Source organism: Pocillopora damicornis, chromosome 5, assembly GCF_964200805.1.
Source record: "Pocillopora damicornis chromosome 5, jaPocDami1.2, whole genome shotgun sequence".
Taxonomy (NCBI): Eukaryota; Metazoa; Cnidaria; class Anthozoa; order Scleractinia; family Pocilloporidae; genus Pocillopora; species Pocillopora damicornis.
The window spans coordinates 15,879,105-15,897,515 of NC_142674.1; the positions used below are offsets into that span (position 1 = coordinate 15,879,105).

General features: G+C 37.3%; 3 protein-coding genes and 1 pseudogene across 9 annotated transcripts; 2 read left to right on the plus strand and 2 right to left on the minus strand.

The window, feature by feature from the left end:
• Positions 1-6,915, minus strand: LOC113672844 (uncharacterized). 4 transcript variants are annotated; one of them, XM_089208330.1, is made up of 6 exons: positions 6,465-6,915; positions 4,995-5,063; positions 3,351-3,551; positions 2,619-2,694; positions 2,271-2,498; positions 1-1,872 (listed from the first exon to the last, which is right to left on the minus strand). In XM_089208330.1, exons 2-6 carry the CDS (start codon positions 5,061-5,063, stop codon positions 911-913), a joined length of 1,536 nt encoding a protein of 511 aa, XP_089064456.1. In that variant the 5' UTR covers positions 6,465-6,915; the 3' UTR covers positions 1-910. The 4 variants fall into 4 exon arrangements, with proteins under 4 accessions (XP_089064456.1, XP_089064459.1, XP_089064457.1 ...); XM_089208333.1 differs by lacking the exon at positions 4,995-5,063 and adding an exon at positions 3,218-3,284 and having other exon boundaries at positions 3,500-3,551; positions 6,465-6,913; XM_089208331.1 differs by lacking the exon at positions 4,995-5,063 and having other exon boundaries at positions 6,465-6,914.
• On the plus strand, positions 5,068-15,597 carry LOC149045617 (uncharacterized). 3 transcript variants are annotated; one of them, XM_089208336.1, is made up of 10 exons: positions 5,068-5,914; positions 7,692-7,790; positions 10,091-10,170; positions 10,365-10,457; positions 10,636-10,675; positions 11,229-11,344; positions 11,729-11,843; positions 12,732-12,767; positions 13,916-13,976; positions 14,164-15,597. In XM_089208336.1, exons 4-10 carry the CDS (start codon positions 10,447-10,449, stop codon positions 14,307-14,309), a joined length of 525 nt encoding a protein of 174 aa, XP_089064462.1. In that variant the 5' UTR covers positions 5,068-5,914; positions 7,692-7,790; positions 10,091-10,170; positions 10,365-10,446; the 3' UTR covers positions 14,310-15,597. The 3 variants fall into 3 exon arrangements, with proteins under 3 accessions (XP_089064462.1, XP_089064461.1, XP_089064464.1); XM_089208335.1 differs by lacking the exon at positions 7,692-7,790; XM_089208338.1 differs by lacking the exons at positions 5,068-5,914; positions 7,692-7,790 and having other exon boundaries at positions 9,346-10,170.
• Positions 15,598-15,722: 125 nt separating this feature from the next.
• On the plus strand, positions 15,723-17,465 carry LOC149045618 (uncharacterized; annotated as a pseudogene). Its single transcript, XR_016187311.1, has 2 exons — positions 15,723-16,380; positions 16,802-17,465. The product of XR_016187311.1 is annotated as an uncharacterized LOC149045618 (transcript).
• LOC149045619 (uncharacterized) lies at positions 16,341-18,179 on the minus strand. The gene is made up of 4 exons (XM_089208334.1): positions 18,056-18,179; positions 17,744-17,901; positions 17,461-17,517; positions 16,341-16,981 (listed from the first exon to the last, which is right to left on the minus strand). The coding sequence occupies exons 2-4, from the start codon at positions 17,876-17,878 to the stop codon at positions 16,361-16,363; spliced, it is 813 nt and encodes a 270-aa protein (XP_089064460.1). The 5' UTR covers positions 17,879-17,901; positions 18,056-18,179; the 3' UTR covers positions 16,341-16,360.
• Positions 18,180-18,411: the final 232 nt, after the last annotated feature.

Sequence of the window (18,411 nt, forward strand, 5' to 3'; positions counted from 1 at the left end):
AACCATAACAACTTGTTTATTTTCATTTCGTAAACTTTGAATCTGTAGTTTCTATACTTTTGAATAGTATCTGTCCAACGAAAGTTATTAAGTTACAGAATACAGATCCAAATTTTATAATGTCCACAGAAACTTCGATCAGAGCGACAATCACCTATACACATTAAGACTACTTTGTTTTAACCGTTAACAACACCAATAAGGACTTGCTCTTGACCAGCTGTTTGCATCTATTCTTCAAGAGAGTTGGTTAAAGAATTGGTTCTTCTAGTAACAGCATTTCAAGTCGTCACTGATACGCACCAAAGCTTTTTTTTTTTTTGATTTGAAAACTGGTGATTGACATTTATCGGCTTTCGAATGACGACATTCCCTGGGCAGCACTCTATACTTTTAAGAAATCTAGTAAAGGTTACATTTTAAAAAGTTCAAACAAAGCAAAAACCCTTGGGAGAAGAGGGGCTCCATACATGCCCCGAAACTCATGCATGTCTTCATTGGTGGAGTGTAAGTGTGACCTGGCACTAATGTCATAGGATGGAAATGGGCAGTTAAGGTATCAAGGTGAAAATTTTTTTCGGAATAAAATTTGAAATGAGGGTTTACCTGTGTCATTTCGAATTACCACGAGCGTGCGAAATATATAACTCTGACATGAATTTTTTTCTTTACCCCATGTGTTGGAAAAGACGAAAAGATATCCGTATTTATTCCCTTATAAGATTTAAATTCAGCGCGACAACTCTTATAGTGATCATGAATCACATCCTGATATTTGAAGCCACCGTATAGACAATACATAAAATAGCAATGAACTAGATTCTTAATTTCTCTGTCACTCTTCGTAAAGTGTGTCCAGTTTTTGCTCATCTTGTTTTGGAAATTTTTTACTTCTCCCCTGGGCTAATTATTATGTTTCAAGATCAATACGATGAGCTTTTTCTTTGAGGAAATTGATTTTAGATGAATTAGAGTTCATTGTATTTTCATCTACTTCTTCTTCATTGTTACCCTGTCTTTGTAAAAGTTGTTCTTTCCTGTTTTCAACTCCTTCCATTATTTTTTGTCCAGTATAAGCTATCAACCCAAAGAAGAGAAACCCGAGAGCTACGATACCCACAGAGGCCACAATCAAAGCTTTCGTGAGAGGCACAATTGCATACGCGGTAATAAGAGCAACAGTGTCTAAAATATAATTCAAGCTTGCTAGAATCTGACGATGAAAATGGCTCCCAATCACTGATCCCACTGGAGCACCCAAAACAACAATTGGCACACAAACTGCCAGGTAATAATACGCCTCAGCACTCACAGCTTGCTGGATGACCTGACGCCAGTAGAAGCCCACCACAGTGTTTCCTGCCATCAAGATGACGGACGTTGGTGTAGCAGTCTTCTCGCTTACTCGGAAAAGGAGCGTTAGAACACTGAAGCTACAGACGTCCACGCCACTCCCGGCAATTGCTGAGAAGCCTCCACCGATGAATCCAGTTAATAGAAGTACAATGAGCTTCCATAATTTAAATTCTGGGATCGTCCTGTATGTTTTCCGCTTATGAAAGCGATTCAACAGAAACAGAGCAAAAGCGAATGCAAACCACACACATACAAATCCAATTTTCTTCTGGGGAGGTTTGAGGTTAGGGTCGATGAACTCCAAGCCAATAATCATGCCAAAAATTCCTCCAAGGGAGCAAAGTGTTAAGGAATGCCATTCTAGCTGCACGCGCATCCAGAAGATGGTAAAAGCCGCAGCTATCATACCGCAGGACTGGATCATCAGTGAGAAATCACGTGCTACTGCTGGTGCTATACCAAAAGCGAGGGTCATAACGGGAAAAGCGACTGAGCCTCCCCCTTCACTTGTCATTCCTGTGAACGGAGAGAAGGAGCTTTTCTACGGTTTTTTTTTTTTTTTTTTGCATAAAAAAAAATTTATGCTTAACGGATTGCGACTCTATGCGCTACTTGTAGACCTGTATAGCCTTCGTTAATCTCTAAAAAGGTTATCTAAAGGATTTTGTGAAACAATTGTTGCATAGTAATAATCCTATGAGTACTAGAGATGGGATGTCAAATATCTCTCGAGAAAGTTTTTACAGACCAACGAAAAAGTGGGCTACGGCTTAGCTTACATTGATTCTTCGACTGTTTTTAAGCGCAGGTTAATTAAAGCCAGAATAAACGTCATATACAGATTCAAGTGCATTGAAAAGTGTTCTGTTCAGGAAAGAAAACGAAATCAATGACCTAAGAAGATCAGTCTGTACCTGCAATCACGGAACCGAAAACCATCGTTATTGACATGAAATATCTGTCAGGAAACAGACTCCAGAAGTTGTACTTGATGGCACAACTCCACCAAATGACTTGAAAGAAGATAAATGGGATTGCCACACCCACCAACCGGCGGTGTGTTACAATGAGCCTCTGGTACCATGGCGCACTCGGATCGAGTGTTTCAAGGGCCTGGGCCTGGGTAGAGGTCAAAGCTTGACCTGAAAGGTGACAAATATTACAATGAGGTGATTTATATTCATCATTGGTTTATTAATCAGTGATATTTATTCAGAGGTTTCTTGTTTAAAGTACTTTGAATACAGTTAGGACATACTGACCTTCCAAGAAATATTTCTTCATCCATTCACTTGAAGTTCTTCGTTTCTTTCTGTCTGATTTCATGACAGGTCTGGTCTATAAAAAGACGGAAATATATAATTAACATATTACGTGTTTTCAAATGCCCTTAGTGTATTTACATTTACACGAAGCATTGGTTGAGGTTGCGGATTATCTTCATAGTTCAAGGTAGGAAAATGAGAGAAAGTGGTGAGTGCACAGGATTCCGGGTCGAGAGGTCCTGGTTCGAGACCTGGCGGAGTTAATGTGATATATTATTGGGAAAAACAATGCAGTTCCTCTGTCCACCCTGGAATATAAAAATATAAATGGGTACTGGTGAATTGTAAGGAAAACCTGACGAAATGCTCTGGGATAACCTTGTGATGGACGAGCATTCCAGTCAAAGGGAGGAGTAGTAATAGGCCTGGCCGCTTCATATTACATGGAAACTGGGATAAGCTCTGGTGGGGGGGGGGGGGGGGGTTGGGCAATAGGCTCAAGTACAGAAGTCACCCAATTTTACCTAAAAAGTAGATAGAACAAAAAAAAATAACAGCAAATGTCCGCAGTCACCGACATATGGTAACAACCTTACTTCATGAAACTAAGGATACAGGAGCAGCATCGATGAGTACATTTCAAATGTGCCAAATTCTGCTCAACTGAAAATAACAAGGAATTGAAAAAGATTATTATTAATATATTGATGGAGAATATAACTAGCCTACTTGGTTAAGTGGTGCTCGGGTTTCTACGGCAATTGAGGTATTCTTTGCTTGTTCAAGTTCAGGTAAAAGTGTTGGTTGTCTCTGAGAGCGGCAGTGTTCATTTTCAGGCAAATCAATTGACACACTACATTCTCCATCTTCTGTGATACCTATCAATTCCATATCTTTCTCTTGCTTAATAACCAAGGCTGTTCCTGTGACCTAGAAAAGAAAAAAAATTATTAAGAGAAAATCTTAAATATCTTCGTAACCTTTCTATGGTATCATCACGTGGCAGTGAGAATCAGCTGTCGAATGACGAGATATCTTGTGTAAGGCTTTATAATGGTCTTTACTAACCTTCCATGGTTGCTAAGTTACTAATGGTTATAAGAGTGAAATATTTTCTTTTAAGCATCCTGATTTAGTCGCACTGAATGACTCAAACAAGAGGAATGCATATCTATTATAATTTATAGCAACAGGTTTGTCAGCCTGTACTTCGCACGATTATTTTATAAATTACTGAATGAAAAATCATAACTTCAACGCCATCAGAATTTTTTAGAACTAATTCTTTAGATTTTTCAACCGGAATATAACCAATCAGCCTATGGATTGAATGAAAAGAGCTCAGACTATGTCTGAAATACCATGATGAAGTATGTTTGACTCTAAACTAATCAAAGGAAACCTATTGTTATTCAAAACATCTATACTCTGGGAGCTTATTTGAAATTGTCGCATCGAGCCATCCGGCGGGCTTGTGTACATTAGAAATTGCGTCATATTGTTTACTTCAGTAAAAGCCAAAATCTCCATGCTTACGGTTTTGAATCTTTCATATATCTCATTTGACTCGAAACCTGTATTTGAAAACCTACTCTGGAGTACAATTCCCTTAAATTTTGACATCATTTGGAATCGTCGGATCACGGTCAATGAAAATTCTATATATGTGCATAAGTGATTCTGTAATGTTTGAATAGTCTTACATGCTTTCGGCACGGTTAAATGCAAGAATCGCAAGTCGTGTTGTGTTTCTAAATTCAAAAGTTGTTCGTTTAACTTACTTATCGTGACAGAAAGACTGCAAATTCCTAATTCCGGTTGAACAATCGGGCAAAGAGCACACAGCAACAAATTTCAATCGTTCAAACGCCTTATCATCTGAAAAAGCACACCTTACGAGCGATACTTAACTTAAGTCAATTGTTTGTCTCAAAACGGAAGGTTAAAAAAGTTTCGTACGGGAAAGCACAAGCTGTGACATTCAAATGTGATGTCCGCAAGAGTTGTTCTGAGTAATTATTTGTCTTTTCGAAATTTGAATCTACTGTTTGCATTTATCAACGTCATCATCAAAAGATAACTTTATAGGTGCTATCCCTAGTTAGAGCGAAAGGGTTGACGTCGATAAGCCCGTTTTCTGACAAAGGGCTAACTCTCAAAACTTCAGCTTTCGAAACTCTTTGCGGTGATCAGTTTATATTATCAACTCAGTCGATGAACGAAATTATTTCGCAATACCCCCCACCGATGCAACACCACAGTTTCTTTAGAAAACTTTCCGCTTTATTCATAATTGCTTTGTATGGTTTGACAAGAAACTGCTTTTATTGCTAATCAATTGAAGCACTTTCCATTTTAAACTCTTTAATCTACCTTTTTAATTAGTGATTGTTTGTCATGTAAACATGCATGCATTTGACCGTCTGGAATATTTTCGATCATCTAAAAAAAGAAAATTTCAAAAAACCAAATTAGCCCTAGAAATTTAGATTTAAAATATGCGAAGGTATGACATAGAAATATTTTCAAAGCTAAGGGAATTCAAAGGACAAGGCACTCTCTTTTCACCAACACAAGCGTTTTACGTCAGAGACGACAAAGTCAAGTGTAAGGTCGCGGACGGCAAATTACGTGTGTGCATCCTTTTCTGATTTTTTCCGCTCAGTACGTACAGCAGTGATGTTTTTGTTGTGCTTATGTTTTAAATTTACAAGGAACATTCTGCTTTTATCTATTTAGAGGATACTTTGACTTTATCAAATGAGTCGCTGATGAAAATTGACGGATCACCTTAAAGAATTGCTAAGACTGACGTTTCGAGTATTAGCCCTTCGTATTCGTTCTGCATGACGAAAGGCAAGTGCTCGAAACTTCAGCCTTAGAAATTCTATTCAGTAGCCAATTAACATAATCAGCCTAGTTGATATAATTAAATTATATTCGCAAGCCATATCAGTGCAGCACCTCAGTTTCTTCAGAAACTAAGCCTCTTATTCTTTTGTCAATTTACAGTGATATATTTATATATTGGTCACCTCTTATAGCTCAATAATGAGTGATCAGTCTACTATCACATTACTAATGCCATAATCGAAGAACAATATCCTTAAGCTTGACTGTGAAATAAATATAGCTCCTGGCATTTGCATACGTTTTACTGCAGCGATGGGACAACTTTAAGATATATTTTTGACGTAGATATGCTTATTTTCACAATGTTGTAACATAAAATAATCGATACCAAACTTGAAACATAAATATCCCACACAGCGTCAACAAACAAATAAGCAAAGGTACGTAAATTTACCTCAACAAGTTACAAAGTATGAATTGATCAAAGTTTCAATCTTATAATTAAAGCTTGCCTTCATCAGTAGCCACAAACAAAATACCAAAGTGAATTGTTGGTAACAAATCGGGATCGTTTAATCAATGATAAAGACTTTATGCTGTCTCTGCTAAGACTGCATCGGGCTTTTATTTGGCTAAGCAACTGCAAATTTGGACTGATATTAAATATAAGTGTTCGAGTACTATAATTGTGACGAAGGCCAAATGTTATGCAATAATTTTTCCAAGGATGCCAAGCACAAGTTTTGGACACAGACTCACCGCTTGTCTTAAAACTGTCTTCAAAGAGGCTAGGATTGATTCCTATGGCTAGGATTATTATTATCATTACGAGATGTTGACAACAGCCTGCGGACATCCGCCCGGTTGAAGTGAATATTCAACCGTCCAAATTAAATTCTGTGCAAAACGCAGATTATGTACTACTTTCTATTTCAAAGTTGCTATGGTTAGAGTTTTGTCAAACGAAAATTTAGCGCCAGTTCCACTTACCTGGTAGAAAATCGCTACGAGAATGGACAGTGCAATTTCGTTTTAGCATTGGGCGAAACCTGGATGTTGATGGTTACTTTAAAATACAGTTTGGAATGCGATATCGAAGTTGAGATGCTAATATATTTGAAAACAATAGCTTAAATGTGTAAAAATTCATTTATTTATGTTGGCTTTTAATGTTATGGAGCAGCTCATGTACTTTTCTTGGATCAATATTTGTCCCTGGCCAAAAGAGCTCGAAATAGGTGACTCGAGCTCGAAATTGTATTTACACTTATATTTACCTTAAAAAAAAACCAGGGTAAAATTTTCGCACAGCCTCATACAACTTTATGCATTCAGTTCTTGACTAGAGAAAACAAAGAAATAAACAATACATCTCCATTGGGAAAACAGATTTGTTTTACAATAGTATGGGGCTGTGCGAAAACTGTACCAAAACCAGTAATAAATAACAAAAGTGCCGACAAGCAGATGCGTATGATGAAAGCGAGTAACAACAAAAATCTACTCCAAAAGCTACTATGGTTTTTATACATTTTTTGACTCCCTAAAATGAAAGGACTTGAATGAACTCCAATAAATTGAAAATGGTTAAATGTGAAAGTTTGCGAATAAATATGCTCCAAACAAACACACGGAAAAATCAGTAAAATTTCACAAAATTAACAAAAGCCTATCCGAGCTCGAGTCACAACCCTTCTAATCGAGCTCGAATCGAACTCGATTTGGTAATCAACTCAATATACGGCAATCACAAAAGTGAATAAATAACATTACATACTGAAGGGAAGAAAAGCCAAAAGAGTACATTTCTCCCTCCTAAGCTAACTAGGACTCGATATAAAGCCTTGTGTGAGAAGGGAAGGGGGTGGGAGGTTTAGGGGCGGTTTAAAGGGGGGAGGAGGGTGAGAGGACGACTTCTAGAAGTCTCAAAATTTTCCTGAAAATCAAGCGTTTAGTTTGCATAGCCGGAGGTTGTTGATCTATCCATGAAGATTTACGTGGCAAAGCGGCAGTCGGTTCTACCCACTTTCCTCGCGACTTTGTGGTGCTGTTCTGTCATTTGACCTATAAAACCGTTCGTTAATCATGCATTCTTATCTCAGACTTTTTCTTTCATAGTCACTAGGACGTCAAGGAATGTAATTAGCGTCAAGGAAAATTGCTCTTACTAACACTTATCATACACCTCTCGGATGCAATTTTTCTATTCTTCACCAGGAGTGCGTGTTTAAACCTGAGCTCTACAAGAAAATGTTAACTTACAAGTAGTCGACAGAGCTACAAAATACAATACCATTTTAAAAATTTACCATTAAGGTATTTATTGAACTTTATATATGTAAAAGGACTTATGAGAAATTCATTAGCTCTTCTCCACGTCGAAGTCAATTTATGCAGATTAGAGGAAGCTGTAAACCTAAACCTTGGAATTCAAATTATGTTGTCTCTTATATTCTTATTTTCCGTCTTCGTGAAATGGGCCTCAATGTTATTTGTTGCTTACTATATTAAACTAAGTTAAAAACAAACAAACAAACAAACAAACAACAAAGCAAAGAAAAATGAAGAAATTGAACACGACCAAATACCGCACCATTTAAAAACTGAGACTTTGGTTGGTTGATGTAAAAACCTGAATATTAAAACACGTCAATCACGGAGACACATTTCTTTTAATCTACAAATTCTAAATTTTCTACAATACAGGATTGTTAACAATATATTGTCCAGCTAAAACTGCCAAAAAGTTATTCATGGCATTCTGAGGGTTCTCTGCTCTCCACTGACGCCACATCTTCTCGTCCAGGTAGGACTGCATGTCCTCCCTCCCAAATCCTCTGCGTATTTTTTGGCCTAATTTCAAATTGTTCCGGCAGGACTCCACTTCCCGGGTATGTATTCCAGTGACCGGATCCACCAAATGTAGCCGTTCAACAACAGCCTGGTGGTGACTTACGGAATGGATATGGTGATCCATCTGCCGATACGCAGTCCAATCATCGGAGTGCACCTCTGTTCCTATCCGAACACATCTCGCGATAATGGGGAGGAGAGTAACCACGTCCCGTCTTTCCACCACTTCGAAATAGCCTCTTGCGGGAGAATATTCTGTTGTTACGATTCCGAAAACTCACGTGTCTCTAGCCGCACGCCTGCCCCTGCTGTACTGGAATTATGCAATAGGAATTATTTAAAGTGGCTTATTCCTATGTTTTATAGATGACTGTCGTAAAATCTAACCCTTATATCTTACAAGCTAGTTGATGAAATAGTTTCGATATTCTATAAATCTAATCGCTATTTGCTGTTGCATTTACATCACTATCATACTAGTTTGTTTTGCAATGTGTGAACATTCTTTGAAAAAGCTAAGGTAATTTCTTTAGTTTTAACGATACCTGAGAAATGTTCATCTCACTTTCTCCTGAGCACGAAAATTAATATTGCTCAAAGGCAGAAATCTGCAGACTCGCCGTGTAAGGCATCTGCACTTACACTTTACTCAAGAAGGACTTATGTAACCGCGGAATCTAAGGAAGCTGAGACAATGATGCATAAATAGCAATAGCGGCAAATACTTTTTAACTCTGGAGAATGCTTTACCATTTCGTCTGAAAGTTCCAATGTGAAAACGTTGAGAGGACGCCGTCCACCACCCAGCCCAGCGAGTGTCTTGTACGCTTTCGCAATGTATCGCAGTGAATCGATGCGTTGGTGAACTCACAACAAATCTAGTCCCAAAACGTTACTTTGATTTAACTTGATTTGAGTGACTTAACCTTTTATTACAAAAATTTATTTGCATAATGTCTTTCTTTTTCAGTCCACTTCATTCCGCCCAACCTTTTTGGTCTCATGTCCTCCACATGTCCTCCACTTCATGCCATGGAAGTTGTCTCTTCCCCATTTCCAAAACTTTTTTTTCGTCACATGTTATAGTTCCTTACTGTTGACATCTATCCTCAAAATTGGCCACTTGTAGAGTTTGAAACTCATCTACATTTTATATCCCAACTCTAAAAATATTTTACTGGTTACCAATAGACAAACGCTCCTTGGCAAACCAGTGCAGATGTTTTCTTGCTGCTGTGAATTTTTAACAAGTTGCATTTGCGCACTGTTCTGAACTCTCTCATCGTCCAAGAAAATTAAAACTTTCAAAGAAAACACGTTCCTATTTATGTAAACTATTGAAGCAATCAACGACCATGTTGAAGGTAATCAGTCAGAAATTCACAATTATATTAAGAAAAATATCCCTCAGTTACAATATGTGATTGACCCCTCCTGACAAGAATCTCATTCTTGATTTCAGCCTCAAATACCTCGACATCCACAATACCAACTCCAATACCTTCATCGACTCAAACAAACCCCACTCCTCCACAAGCCCAACTAGCTAGGTCAGAAACTGAGAAAGGTCATATATCGGCCATTTCCAGAAACCATTGCACTATGTTACTAAACATGACACAACACTCCAATAATTAGAGTATGAATATGATTTACAATTTTTCAACTTAAATCAAATTGCATACTCAGGTTATCAAAGTAAGGATAGTTACCATGCTACTTGTCAACAAATTAGTTTTTTTTCTATTTTTAACTATCTGCAGAATTTGTAGCATGCTCCAAACATTATCAGTTGATCTGTACTACTGGATGGCATGTATGCAGAGTATAAGTGGCAGAAGAGGTAAATCAATTATCCCAAAGCCGATTCTTGGTATAGATGGTTTACACTGAAGAGAATTAAGCCGTATAGCGATTTAAGTAGAAAGCCAGAAAAATTATCCATTTAGTCAGCTTTCATCTGATCATTGTCCATACATTTACACACAAACATGATAAAAGTACGACAGGTAAAAGTAAAAATCTCTCTTTTTTCAGTGATATCAAACTTTGGGCTAAATAGCCATGAGAGTCAGGTTTTTTTCCTAGCACCAACCTCTGCTAGGCCGGCCCTGATTGAATGTTTTCCAGGTAGGTTTTCATATTCATATGCAAGTCATAGTAAACCATATTAAATCAAACAATGGCCCAAATTTGCTTGTAGCACCTAACTTACTTTCAGAAAAAAACATGTTACATGTACCACTTTTACAGTCCAGGTGTCAAAGTGTACCTAACTGAGGCAAATTGTTCTATATTTTTCTGTCAGCAATAAAAAGGAGGATCAAACCACTAAGATGGATATGGAGGTGAATAGTGTAATATTACATATATCTTAAATGTCTCTAACATATCCCTACAATAAGTTGCATTCCATTAAAGCCGATTCATAATGTTTTGACATTGATGAATGATAAAAGTATAAGTTTATGTCAACAGAAAAGCCAGGCCAATGAACATTGAGAAGTATGTACTGGAGTGTTCATCAAATATTTCAATGTCGTCCTAGTGTCTTTGGTGATGAGCAGGAGCAAAAATTTTTATGACATGTCTTGAAAACAATAATTTCCAATATTGCCTACATACTACAAGATCAACCAGGGGATAAAAGAAAGAAAACTCTTTCAATAACATTAGGTAAAAAGTTTACCTCACTATGAATAGAAAATATTGGAATCAAAAGAATGACTCCACAAATAGGCCCAGCAAGGCTTGTAAAGGTAACCTTTCAAAATTACTGGATAATTGCTGCAGTTATTTTCTGGCCGACAGACCTCTTTGGTGTTTTAATTCCCCCTTCTCTCTACTCGTAATGAAGTCAAGCAAGTTCAGCAGAACAAAACAAAACTTTTAATTTCATAGTTAAGAGAAGTAAGGAGTCAACAGGTACTGCCTGAGGACAAAGAGGACATTACGATAATCCTACGGTGTGGCAGTACCGGACTGAAAGGCAAATTCAAAGCAACTGCTCTTTTCAGGTATTTACAGTAATTTGTGTATGAGTGGTTAATATGAATACATTTAAGATCAATTATTGGAATGATAAACACAATGTTTCCATCTCTCTCTTCTGAGGATTTATAACAATAAATTTTATTCAAGATATTTAAATATTTTATATATGTACATGGTCACTTACTTGAAAATATCAATTTTGCTCTTTTCATATTTCCCGATCAGAGGAAACAAAACTGAATTACATTGATTTACAGTTTAACTGAATATTTGTAGTCCCCTCAGTATGTGACAAGAAAAAAACTGCCCCAGATCCCCAATTCTAGTTTAAAAGGCTTCCCACTTTCCAAATGAAAGGAACACCCACCCACTGAATGCTTTTTTGAAAGAAATTTATCTCTTAACAGGAGGTGTATGACTGGGCAGGATCACAACAGAAATTTCACCCTTCAAAGAAAAAAGCAGGTGGTTAAACACCAAGATCCCCTTCTGGGCAAGGAGGTGCTAGATATCTGCGAGAGGGTACTTACATAAAGTTTTATCTATTATGTTGATTTCTCCTTACACAACACGAGTCCCAGTCAAGTTCAAATTTTCCCCTCTTTGTTACTGAAATAACATCGTAAAACAATAACATATTATTGCAGCCGCCAAAAAATTTAAACAAAACAAATAAACCCGTTGATTTAATTAAGTTTTTTACTTTTACTTCAGTTAAAACAACTTACCTGGTCTTTTTCGATTTATCAGAGTAAAAATTTCCGAAATTCTAGATTGGTGCTGGGCGATCTTACACCTCTTTCCAAACTACAGAATCGTCACGACGTTATTTATCAAACGTTTCAAAGGCTGTTAGCGTCCGTAAAGACACAACAAAACCCAGTAATAACCATTACTGGTGAAAACCTAGTTATCTGTCATCTTCTTTATGTCATGTATACGGCACAACGCATATCATACTTTATGTATTCCACACATTATGTAACATGGCTCGACAACTTTGAGATGCTTTGCAACTTCACGAGAAAACAAGAAATTTGGGCATGAGCAATCTGATGAAACAAATGTTTTACTTAGGAATAATATATATTCTCCGCAATTTTACCAAGGGAGAATGAGATAGCTTGCCAGGAAGAAGGAAGTCACTATTTTAGATGCCATGAAATTTTAGATACCATGGAATGTTTACTTCTTTGAACGTAGCTATGAATCAGTGTAGAATTAACCCTTGCAAATAGCTGTAAAAAGCGTTTAATGGCTATAGTATAACTCATTCATATAACCCATCACGCCAAAGATAGATAGAAAGCATCTTAAATTACAGTACACGATATTCTTTTACTACCTATAATAGACGAAACAATAATTTGAGCAGTAACATATCAATTGCATCTTCACAAATTTATTTAGGATGCAGAAGAAGCCAAGGCTCTCCTAGATGACCAGGTAGGGAACCTTTTTTTGTTTTACACTGTGTTCTCAATTAAGGGCTTAGTCTGGAATTTATTATTGATTACATGCTGGAACAAGATAAGCATTACCTGACTGCATTTAAATACACCCTCACAATTAAAATTGATTCGCCATTTTCTTCTGGAAAGGGAAATCTTGCAAATCCAACAACTTAGACAGACAAAAAAACCCTTACACTTAACAAATGACTATTATTTCTCTCCTAAACCATAACACAATCAGTGGAGACTGACAAGGTAGGTTTCCTGACCAGGGATGACGCCTTATTGCCGTGACACTTAGGGAAGATGGACAAGACTGTTCTCCTGACCAGGGATGAGGGCTTAGTCTTGCGACACTTGGGGGAGACTGACAAGACTGTTCTTCTCCTGACCATGGACGAGGCCTTGGTGTTGCGATACTTGGGAGAGATGGACAAGACTTTTTCCCCGACAGGGGACGAGGCCTCAGTGCCGCGACACTTGGGGGAGACTGATTAGACCGTTCTTCTCCTGACCAGGGACGAGGCTTTAGTCTTGCAACACTTGGGGGGGATGAACAATACTGTTCTCCTGACCAGGGACGAGGCGTTAGTGCCGCGACACTTGGGGGAGACTGACAAAGACTGTTTCACTCCTGACTAGGGAAGAGGCTCTGTAAGAGCTGCAACACCTGACAAGATTGGCAAGAATGTTCCCGCTTTTGGTGAATGAATAGGCTCTAGTAGAGACAAGACAATCAGAGAGTTTGCCCAGACTTTTCCAGGGAAATTCTCTGTTAGTCATTGAATCGCATTAATTCCTTCGACGCAATCATTATTAATTGCTCCCGCATATACTTGAATGAGCTGCATGATAGGTATGAAAATTTAAGAAGAAAGTGATTTATTAAGTATGTTTGTTTCAAGTGCCAGGGAAGAGTTATTAAGATATGCCAGTCCCTATGGAAGATGACACATTGGCATTGACTTGCATAACACTGTCATAAAAGCTAACAGTAACACTAACATTAACATGCAAGGAAATGTATATGGTATCTTCTCCAATAGAAATGTTTGAGGGAGGTATGCTGTACGCTGAATTATTCATCACCATGTTTTCCATTTTGTGCAGCATACTTCCCTTACTTTCATTTCTTTGCAGGTTTGCTTCAAAGGAAATGTGCTGCTAGGCAAAGAGGAAATCCTGCAAATGACAGTCGAGGGTAAGAATTGTCTTCATGAGGTTTATGGTAGGTTTTCTAGTAAAACTTGTGAACAAAATTATTATCTTAGAAGACTTAAAATGTTCTTTATCGCATCACCTCAATGATGAAGTGGTGGTAAAATCCATTACCATTGCCTGATGTTGATCATTAAAAGGATTTAAACCATCATCACTTTTATCGACAGATGAAGACCACCAAGATCATTATAAAAAGGAAAGAAGAATAGAAAAAAGAAGAGAAAGGAAGGGAAAGAGAAAAGGGAAAAGAAGAAGCAAAAGAGTGAAGAGAAAAAAGACACTAGCAGATAAAGATGGAGAATGTAGAAGATAAGATGCCAGCATGGAAGGTGAGGAAGGAGAAAAGGTAGACAAAGAAGAAATAGAGGAAATCAATACCAAAGGGGAAAAGGAAAAAAGGGGAAAAAAGAACTGGCTGCCAAAGGAAGAAGTTGAAGAAGTCGTTAGATGTTGGATAATGTAAGGATATTATAGGGAGAAGTTACTTGTTAATCACTTCTAGGACTTAAAGGGTGAAAAAAATTAATGCAAGGTTTTAAACTAGTTTGTAATTTAATTATGTTAGTGTTTGTTATTTAATAAGTACTTAGTGGTTATGATTACTCAGTAAGTAATCATGCATGTTTATCAATTTGAGTATTCTTGTTATCTATTTGTTGGATAACATAAGGATATTATTGGAAGAAGTTTCTTGTTAATCACTTCTAGAAGTCAAAGGGTGAAAAAATTATTAATGCAAGTTTTTTAAACTAGTTTGCTGTTTGATTATGTTAATGTTTGTTATTCGTTAAGTATTAAGTGGTTATGATCACTCAATAAGTAATAAGGCATGTTTATAAATTTTGATCAAAGAAAAATGTAAATTATTATTTTTGTGCTGTATTACATTCAATAGATGTAGAGCAGTTGTTAATTGAAAGTTAACTCTCAATCTTTTGAAACTTTCTGTTAATTGTCCCCTTTAGCTGCTACACACTTCCTTGTAGATAGGTTATGCAAATTGGGTGTTAGATCAAGATGACAATTTCTACCTGATACACTTGAGTATTCCCATTACCTATTTGTCGGATAATGTAAGGATATTATGGGGAGAAGTTTCTTGTTTATCACTTCTATGGGTTAGAGGGATAAAAAATTAATACAAATGTTTAAGATAGTTTGTATTCTAATTATGTCAATGTTTGTCATTCATTAAGTATTTGGTGGTTATGATTACTCCGCTGGTAATCATACATATTTATCGATTATGAATTTTGATAAATTTTGCAAACGACATGTGCACTTTACAATGGCATGTTGTAAGTTATCTTTAAATATGTGGTAGAAAGGGAAAGTCAAGGGAGAAGAGCATCTGTTAGACACTAACTTACACCTGTTTCAACAACAAAATGCATGTCCCATCCCTTACCATATCTCTTTCAAATATTTTGGATTATTCTCATATTAACGGGGGAGGGGTTGAGGGGAAGATAGGTTGAGACCCAAAAAAGTTGCGTCATCATCTGGTCACGAAGTTTCGTAATTTTCGGTAATTTAGCAGCCACGAAACAAGAAGGAATAGAGAAGCCATTTATGAGGGATACACTAATGTAAGAAAGCGTTCTTACCTAGTTTCTGCATTACAGTTCCTTTACATTCGCCTTCTTCCCGAGATTTTATATAGTAGCAGTAAACTCAAAGTTTTGGTTAAGTCCGTTAATGCTAAACTTTATTAACCAGTCCACGCCGGGCTGGCGCGTGCCATGAAGTGGAACTTTGTCGCCCGCTGTTGTTTGAGATTGTACAGCGGAAATGCGAATAAAAGTACAAAGCAGTTTTCAAAATGGCGGCTGAAAATAGCATTTTGAATGCTATTGTGGCTCTTCGTCCTTTACGTGATGAAGTCGATAATTTCTTTTTGTTTGAAGAAGAAGTAAAAACAGCTCTCACTTCAATTTTTGAAAAAAACCGTGTGGGCCAAAGCTCTTTGAAACGAGCTAAAATGTCACAAATTCCAGCGACAGCACTCCTGGAAGGAGAAGTGAAGATGTGGCTTAAGATGCTCCATAGGCGCCTCAGTCCAAGAATGAAGGCCCGAAGCGCTTGGACTGTAGAGTTTAAAAGGGCGATGTCCTCGGAAATATTTTCCTTAATTTTACAGATGGTTAAAAAGGCCCGTTCCGCTTATGGTGTTGTGCACAACGAAGAAAAACACACAGATATAATCTACTATAACAGAGATTTTTTTTGCTCGAGATTTTGCCCAGTTATCTGAGCTAAGCAGAGACTCAGTCCGAGAATTCCTTATTAAGCAGAGTAAAGGAACAAGAAAAGGAACTTCAAAAGTTTCCATAACTTCTGAAACGCCTTTCACCATCACATTTATTAAGAGGACACAGCAAGTGGTGGGTATTGTCTCAAGTCTCTATATGTACCATTGACTTGGTTTTCAGTTTCTAAGCCCTCTAGATAGTCTGGGTCAATTTCATGAACAGTCTCAATGTCAATCTTTTTTAACTGTTCTACAAGGTTACTAGAAGTTAGAAGCTTTGGAACCTTACAGCCTTTACAAATTGAAATACTTGTTCTTTTCCCTGGTTTGCCTTCATTTGATTTCATTGAAAGCACCAGTCTTACACTTTTGTACTTTCGTTTCCCCATTACACCACTTGCATAATATGTTGCAATACTTCGAACAATGTTGTCATCTGACTTTTCAAATTCTAACACACTCTTCTTATACTCTTTACAAACTATTCTATTGGTCAACTGCTTGTTCTCTGTCACATATTTTGTTAACTTATCTAACTTGCATCTCTTTTGCAGAGTGTCAAACATTCCCTCGAAACAGGCTGAGGAATGTTCATTTGAGCTCCCATGAATTTTGGCAGCAGCTTCAATGGTTTCATGCCTCCTTTTTCTTGCGGTCCTTGGTCCCAGTATTGATTCTCCATTGACAAGTGCAGTAGGGCTTCTTGTTCGTGCCTGAGATACCTGTCCCTGTGACTAAAATATTGCTAAATTAGACACTGGGTAGTAACACAATTATTTAAATTAGATGTGGTTGGATGATAACAAAATAGATATTTAGCCAAATCTTACATTCAATATGTTGATGTTTACAATTTAGAGACACTGTCATTTATGACAGTCTTTACTGACCAAATGAACACAGGCACTCGCTCAGGTTTCTTGCATAGGTACCGGCATAGAAGCCTAACCATGGCTGTCATTCTGGCACTGGCTCTGTGTTAAGTGGTTAGTTCACCGAAATTGAACTTGCAAAATATTTTTTTTTATTTTTACAAAATTGAATATTTTTCTGTTCACATTATTAATAAAATTTGGCATAAAATTAAACCTCATCCAACCACTAATCAATGCAAACCTACAGACTTAGTTGGAGGTTGCACCCAGCAGTTTTTTGCTGCATACTTACTGGTACTGGTAAAACAACCACAATAAAGAATCAAGAGTATACTCACAGGAATATTTTCTAATTCATTTGTTATGTCTTTGAAGTGTTCCCTGACTGTGGCCAACTGAAAGCAATTATTATACAAGTGATTTCATAAGCACTGATTGTTTAATTTCAAGTGTCATTTAGAGTTTAAACACATAAAAAGCTTTTACCCTGTCAAAATTGAAATTCAAGCCTCCCTACACATGGACCTCCACCACTTTCCTATAATCCTTTTGTTACAATATTCTCTGATATTGAAAATAAAAATCTTCCCAAAACATTAATACTGGACAAATTTATCTCACCTTTTCTTGGGCTCGCTGGACTTTTTTGTACTCTGCCGATAGCTTGCGATTTTCATCAACAGCTTTCTCCCTTGCAACCTTGCGAGCTTTCATGAATTGAGCCAAGTTAAAGCGCGTGTTCTTTGTGTGCGGCATCCTAGAAATTAACTCATAAAAAACTAAAGAAAGAAGGCAAAATTAGGAAAACAAAAATCATAGAGCTTTTGTCAAGGCTTTGAAGTTTCGGTTCGTAGCACAAATTCTCGGATAAGTAGAGAAACTTAAAAAACTATCCTAGCCAAAAATACGATAGAAACGACAAATAAACCTTACCTTTTCTTTTACTATTTCCTCTACTGTCTCTTGCTAAGCGAACATCGAAGAAACCATGGCATATTTAGTATCAAAATGACGGGAAAACTGTGTACTTTCAGCACATTTGAGTTTTGGCGCCTTCGGACTAACTCCAGGACCGCTCGGAGGCAGTTTTCAACAGGCGTTAACTCAGTTCCAGGCTTCTCTAAAAACCACACGGTCACAAACGCCATATTTGTGGACGCTGATTGTTCCGCTTCAGAGCGCTCACCAGCCCGGCGTGGTCGCGTCCTTGAGCTTCTGCAATGAATTGAAGATACGCTGCTCCTTTGATACCAGCCTCTCCGTTACTCCTTCGTGGAGCAAGACTCGAC